Source organism: Anopheles aquasalis, chromosome 3, assembly GCF_943734665.1.
Source record: "Anopheles aquasalis chromosome 3, idAnoAquaMG_Q_19, whole genome shotgun sequence".
In the NCBI taxonomy this organism is placed as follows: Eukaryota; Metazoa; Arthropoda; class Insecta; order Diptera; family Culicidae; genus Anopheles; species Anopheles aquasalis.
The window spans coordinates 10,155,001-10,161,646 of record NC_064878.1 but is presented as its reverse complement, the minus strand read 5'-3'; the positions used below and the strand labels follow the sequence as shown (position 1 = coordinate 10,161,646).

General features: G+C 49.2%; 4 protein-coding genes across 5 annotated transcripts in view; 2 read left to right on the top strand and 2 right to left on the bottom strand.

The window, feature by feature from the left end:
* Positions 1-16: 16 nt before the first annotated feature.
* LOC126577052 (coiled-coil and C2 domain-containing protein 1-like) lies at positions 17-4,181 on the bottom strand. 2 transcript variants are annotated; one of them, XM_050238454.1, is made up of 5 exons: positions 3,994-4,181; positions 1,769-3,919; positions 1,513-1,664; positions 746-884; positions 17-659 (listed from the first exon to the last, which is right to left on the bottom strand). In XM_050238454.1, the coding sequence occupies exons 1-5, from the start codon at positions 4,054-4,056 to the stop codon at positions 540-542; spliced, it is 2,625 nt and encodes an 874-aa protein (XP_050094411.1). In that variant the 5' UTR covers positions 4,057-4,181; the 3' UTR covers positions 17-539. The 2 variants fall into 2 exon arrangements, with proteins under 2 accessions (XP_050094411.1, XP_050094412.1); XM_050238455.1 differs by having other exon boundaries at positions 746-836.
* An 89-nt stretch (positions 4,182-4,270) lies between these two features.
* LOC126574773 (M-phase phosphoprotein 6) lies at positions 4,271-4,877 on the top strand. Its single transcript, XM_050235133.1, has 2 exons — positions 4,271-4,427; positions 4,494-4,877. The coding sequence occupies exons 1-2, from the start codon at positions 4,318-4,320 to the stop codon at positions 4,834-4,836; spliced, it is 453 nt and encodes a 150-aa protein (XP_050091090.1). The 5' UTR covers positions 4,271-4,317; the 3' UTR covers positions 4,837-4,877.
* LOC126574772 (ubiquinone biosynthesis O-methyltransferase) lies at positions 4,845-5,920 on the bottom strand. The gene is made up of 2 exons (XM_050235132.1): positions 5,800-5,920; positions 4,845-5,730 (listed from the first exon to the last, which is right to left on the bottom strand). Exons 1-2 carry the CDS (start codon positions 5,850-5,852, stop codon positions 4,923-4,925), a joined length of 861 nt encoding a protein of 286 aa, XP_050091089.1. The 5' UTR covers positions 5,853-5,920; the 3' UTR covers positions 4,845-4,922.
* A 105-nt stretch (positions 5,921-6,025) lies between these two features.
* The window catches only part of LOC126577444 (nucleolar complex protein 2 homolog), a 2,846-nt gene continuing 2,225 nt past the window's right edge, over positions 6,026-6,646 (top strand). Inside the window, exon 1 of the mRNA XM_050239068.1 lies at positions 6,026-6,646. This exon is cut by the window's right edge and continues 2,225 nt beyond it. Coding sequence (XP_050095025.1) covers positions 6,147-6,646 — 500 coding nt within the window. The 5' untranslated portion in view covers positions 6,026-6,146.

Genomic DNA, 6,646 nt, shown 5'->3' with positions numbered 1-6,646 from the left:
CAGTTATTTCAGTGTCGGTCCGATATTTCGGTTTACAACACAATTTTATTCCATGTTTTAACACCATTTCTCCATCACGCATCGAAATGGTTAAACAAAACGATATGAAAGCGTTTACTTCACTCACTGGCGTGGTGTACGGGATTAGTACGTGTTCAATGAGACTTCTTGATGATTTTCTCAACTTTCACTGACGGATTGACGATTTCTTCTTGGAAGTTCCACAATTACATCGAGTAGTAACCTAACCATCTAACAAATAACTTTAAGCGTGTCGGTTACAGTGTCTTCGCTGCCAGTAACTTTGTCCCGCAACACAAAAAACCAATCCAATAGCGCAACATGGCGAACGAATCACTTCAATCATTAAATCCTCTCCATGATTTGCTTCACCCCAGCACACCGTGTTCCCGTTCCTCTGTCAAGAGCGTCTTTGAAGCGGCGTGCCGGTGTTCGGTAAATATCACATTCCACGGCACAGATGGAACCGTTAAGGGTGTGCACGAACCACGCGCGCGCGCGTGCATCATCAGAAGTGTCTACGAATCGAACACCACCCAGCGTTCGTTAATCTGCTCGATCTGCTTCGTTAGAATGGGATTACGGACACGTATTTTCACCTCCAGCTTACCACCGACCGTACGCCGTCCGTCCATTAGCTGTAGAAGACACGCGAGCGATGGAGAAAAAGCGGGAGTGAGTCGCGCGTGCCGGCATCGCAGTTCTTCGCCACCGTGTCACTTACCGGAAATGAGTCGTGAAGCTCGATTTGTGTTTCGAGCGGTTGCAGCTTCACCGAAACCGTACCAATCAGCGCGTCCGACCGAAGGAAGCCACTGAAACAGGAGAAAAGTCCATTTGATGCACCCTGGCTGCAGCAACGGCTACACGGATCGCAACCGCAATCATTTACAAGCAGGCGAGGAGATACGCGGTACGTTACGGTAAAATGAACACACGGCACACGATGGCACGTTTTTCACCACCAGCCATTGGCACATTACATGCGTTACGCATACAATCAGACACCCAAGCATCGGATGTAGCCACATTAACGAACGTACGGTGGTTGGGTTGGGAGAAAGAAATGAAATAAAGTAAAAGGGACACCCAAAAGAAAATGGAGCAAAAAAACGTATTGATAGCGTGGACCAGGTGATCCGGAGGTGAACGAAACTACAGCGGAACTGTACCACTACTGGTACTCTCGGGAAGCATGCAGAAGACAAGCAAGGGATGGACGGCCATCTACTACTTCAATGGCTCATACAGAATTGCCAGGACATACACAGGATAGAATGGGAAGATAACGAGGGATCTTTTTTCAACAAACAACCGAACACCAAAGGGGAACGATAAACGTTTATAATGTTTATCTACATTCGTTTGCACTGAACGAACGCTACGCTAGGGCAAGGACACAAGGCAAACGGACAGCTACACAAGCAAAGGTGCAGGATGGAGGGACAAGCATTCCTGTTGGAACTAGACAGACAGATAGACCGTTCTTACCCTTTCGAGTAGACTTCACACTTCAAAGCATGGCGCTTGAATATTCGCTGACAGTTTCTCTGGTTACGCTGAAGCTCGATCGTCTGCTGATAGTTGTACTCCGGGCTGTGAGTGTCCTTGACAATGTTAGTCCGTCCCTTAATCGGATCTTCCTGTGAATCGAAACCGAAGCAAAGAAGGGCATGTAGTTCAGTTGTGTGAGGGTGCAACTGGTCCCTTTTTCAAATAAAATTAAAATAATAATGAAGAATCCTACCTGGGGATAGGGAAATTCAAATTTCACATAAGTATCCACGTCCTTGGGGTTCGCCACATTATAGTTGATACCGCGTACTATCGTAATTTCAATCTCGTTATCCGACAAATCGGTATTACACTTCACGACGTTGAACTGTAGCTTTTCGTAGTGGAACTTGGGCAACGGTAAACCGCGCTTATGGCCCAACCGTACCACATCCAGATCTTTCTGCACATTAAGTGCGAGATTTTCAAACTTATTCATCCCGGCAACGTCCCCGATAGCCCGGTGATGATCACGCGTGTTGCGACACATGATTAGTTGCTTGGACAGTTGCTCCTCCAGCCGGATGCGCGTTTCACTGTCCACGTCCTGTACGTCGGATCCGGTGGCAGCCTCTTCGGTGGCCTGTTCACAATCATCCGTGCTAACGATCGTAAATGATGCTTCCAGCGCTTGCCGCTTGCCCGGTGCAATCGGAATCGTACTCAAATCGACACGTCCACCGGCACGCGCTATCTCTACCATTTTCTCCAGACCCTTAAAGACGCGCAGAAATTCCTTGGCTTCATCCAGTTCACCCGCTTTCTTCGCTTCGACCGCCGCTTGTCGATACTGTTGCTGGCGCTCGAGGAGCAACGCTAACTGTTTATCGAATTGAGTTGCCGGTGGCTTGGGAGAAGCCTTGCTAGTCCCCGGTACAGGAGGGGAAGCCGCCGATGAGGGTTGTGGTGCCGTTGGTTGCGCAGGTTTTGGCGCTACCGGTTTCACGGGGATGGCTGGAGCCGGTTTAGGAGGACCATCGACCGGAATGGGACCATATCCGGGCGGTGTGGGCAGTTCATCGACCGGAATCGGTTTCCCAGCTTTGTGTAGCTTGATGGCATCCTGGTATTGCTTCACAATACGTCCCATCCGGCGAGCCTTCGAACTGTTGCCTTCATCTTTTGCTGCCTGCTCGACGGATTTGTATTTGTCCAATCGTTGCTCGAGTGCCTCAAGTACCGTGCTGGCTTGAATAAGATTTTCCTCACCCTCATCCTCATCTTCACCCGGTTGCTCCGGGGCCGGTGCCATTGGAGTCGATGGCGAAGGCACTTCTGCATCTTGCTGCAGTTTTGCTTCCTCTTTCGGTTTGCTCGTGGAAGGCACTGTGTGTTGGCTAGTTGCAGCAACCGAAAGCTCCGCCGGTGGCGGTGGCATCCGGCTTAGATCCACTTCCTCGCCTTTCTCTAGGGCAGCCAGAACGAGGTCAAACTGTTTCAGTACCTTTACGTAGGCCAAAGCCTTCACATTGTCCCCTGCTTTCTTCGCGATCACTGCGGCCTGTTTGTATTGCAACTTGCGTTCGTTAAGCATTTGCAATTTGCGATTGTCTGCAGCAGGACTCGTTGCAACCAGGACCGGTGCTGGTGTTTGGGGAGGCTGTGCGGCTGGACGCCGCGCAGGGACCGGCGGCGGTGACTTTGACGGTCCTGCAGCATCGATATCTGCCGGTTCCAGCACGGGTTTTGGTGATTTGACTGCAGGTGGTGGCGGTGCTGGCCGAACTGGTGCAGTTCCCGGTTTCGGAGTATCGTCTGCAGCGGATGCTGTGGCGATTTTAACGCTAACCTCCGGAGGTATATCGGCTTCTGGAACCGATTTGCCTGCTTCGGCCACACGAAGCTGATCTTTCAGCGTCTTCAGTCCTCGATTGAATCGCCGCGCTTTGCTAGAATCTCCCGCTTTCTTGGCGTTTTCTTCCGCCTGTGTGTACATAGTGATACGGGACTTTATCAACGCAACAAGCCCACTACCACTTCGTGCGCTACTTGCTGGTGGCGTTTCATCTCCATCATCGTTGTCGTCGTCATCGTCATCGTTGTCCAGCGAAACACCCCCGGTGATGGTGGTCAGCTCGTTGAGTAAATCCGAATCATCCTCATCATCATCACCATCCTCTTCATCGCTACCAATATCCCGTAGGCTCGCGGCCACCATCGCATCCAGCTCCTGTGGCGCTACAATTCCTTTGGCTTTTGGTTTCGGTCTCGCTTTACGTGCTCCCCCGCTGCCGGCCGCAATAGCAGCTAGTTCTGCCTCCAGTGCATCATCATCGTCATCACTGCCGTCGTCCCCATCCTCGCCAATACCGCCCAGATTGTCCGGCATACCGAATATTCCAAACTAAAAGGTGGCATCAAAACATACAAAGAATGCTTGAAGGTGATGACTAATTCGCGATAACGCCAGCTGCTTACCTCGGAAGGATCCCGTTTCCTTTCACGCTTCGGTGGCGCTGGCTTTTTATTGAAACCAAACATTTTGCAAAGCTGCAACTATCGCTGGTGGTCTACGCAACACAATTCACATTAATTTCACACGTTTTCAGGACGGTTTGCCGTGCAATTCAGGACCACGACACGGATATTATTCTTCGTTGCGTTGCGATTTGTTGATTTCTTGCTGTTCGACAGAACCGATTCACAACCGATTGCGGTGACAGCACATCTTTGTTTACATCGTGGTTGCGTGGTTTCCTCGTGGATTCGTTGGGAGAAAATTAAATTAAAAATCGTGGGAAAATGGCTAGCAAAATGAATAAGGTGCAGCTTTCCAAAGGTATTTTACAGATGAAATTCATGTCACGGACAAAAGCAAAGTTCGATAAGGAAACAGACGACGCACAAGGACGGTAAGACCGACTTTACACTTGTGTCCAAATCCACTCCTAACTTCCAATTCCTGGTCTCACTTTCAGGGCGCTGTATGCGAGCGAAATCACCAATAAAATGCTGAACGAATCGTCCAACTACGTGATCGAGCCCAGCTATGTGCCATGCGAGGAACTGATTGAGGGACGCGTTAGTTTTGGCGGAATGAATCCGGAAATCGAACGGCTGATTGAGCTGGAAACTGGCGCACAGACTGCGAAACGAGAGCGTGCCGAAGCGATCAAAAATAGTAAAATGCAAACCGATGTACCGGATGCAGAGATGGCCCAGTTCTATTCTAGCGTGATGAAAACGATGCACAAAAAGTACGAACCCAACCGCAAGCGGCTACAACACCCGTTACCGTTAAACATTAAACGACAGCAGTAGATAGGTCCTACAATAAACCACAACTTCCATTCATCTACCTTTATTTCTTTGACTTAGAAGACTCATTGTAATACATTGCTCTGTCCTTAAGATTCGACCATTTTCACCGCCTGAATAGCGTAATTGATTTCGGTGTTTTTGGTCCAACACCACTGATTCGCCCAAAACTGGTAGAACATTCCGTGGAACAAGATAGTTTTGCAGCTGTAACAGGACAGTATTCTTTGCAGCTCCAGTGGCGAAATAAACTTGTCCCAATCGTGCGTCTCCTCGGGGACCAGCTTGAAGATGTATTCTGCACCCACGATCGCACCCAGCCAGGATGCAGGGGTTTTGTTCAGCGTGGTGATGAAGATCGATCCCCCGGGTTTCAGAGCGCTCACGCACTGTTCTATGAACGCCACTTTGTCCCCGACATGCTCCAACACTTCCGATGCCACAACTGCATCATACCGTTCCGGATTCTTGGACGCATGAACCTCGATGGTTTCCACGTGATACTGGATGTGGTCTGGAATCAAATCCCTGCTCTCTTTGGCATGTTCGCTGGCAACGGAAATGAGCTTCTCGCTGGGATCGATACCGACCACGTTGGCATGCAGGCGGGCCAGCTTTTCCGATAGAATGCCCCCTCCACAGCCGACCTCTAGGATGTTAACGTTCTCGAGAACTTTGGGTTTCTGGATTCGATCTCTACCGACAACACCGGTGGCGATGAGTCCATCGCGAATCAGCGGCACACGTAAAGCATTCATGGCGTGCAATCCGCGGATCGGCCCATTCGGATCCCACCATTCGTTCGACTGTCGTGATAAGTTGTCCACCTCTCGCTGATCTACGTTCTGGTACTGTTTTCCAACATTTTCCGGCGCCGTGGAATAACATCTTGCGGTTCTGTGAATAAAGTGTTGCACCACATTGCATTAATCTTATGGTACACTATTTTTTCAAGTTCGTAATTACCTTATATTCAAAAATGTGTGTTTTATCAGCTTACTGCATCGTTGAGGTAGCATTTTAGTTCCTTTTTACGTTTTAATTAACAACGAAATCTCGATCGTTTCGCTTGTTTTCGTGGTTGTTTGTTTACATTAATAGTGTGTCCCACAACTTTGGCCTCGACGGTCTGCAGGAAAACTGCCAGAAAATCGGTTCGAAACGTCACAACAAACGCCAAAAACACGTGGGATTCCGGCCGGCGGCGTGTATCTCCGATTTATTCGTGATTTTTAGCGTGGTTTCTGTGTAAATCTCGTTCTGTTTTATAACTAACTCGTAGCTGCACCGCGTGCACACAAAATCCACACAAAATGAAGGTCAAACAGTCGAAGAAGAAGGAGGATTTCCAGAACATGTCGCTGGACAACTTTCTCGAGAATATGGATGCAGATGTGGCGGACGAGGAACCGGACCCGAAACCGAAACCGAAAATGAAAAGTAAAGTGAAATTAAATGGTGTTGATAAGGCCAAGAAGAAGGTAAAGGCACACAAGGAAGCATCGATTGATGAGTTGCCTGCGACTAACGGCGTGAAGGAGGCAACGAAACCGAAAACGGACTTGAAGGAGAAGAAACCGAAATCACTCCAGAAGGAAGGCAAAACCAAAACAAATGGAGTTGGAGGACAAAAAGCGAAGCCGGAAAAAGAAAACCCCAAACCCGAGAAGCCCGCGAAGACGAAAAAACTCAAACGGAAGGCGTCGGAGATATCGGAAACCGAGAATGATGCGATGGCCGATGTCGAGAAGGAACACAGAGATGCCCTGGCCAAGCTGGAGAAGACCGACCCGGAGCTGTACGCTTTTTTGAA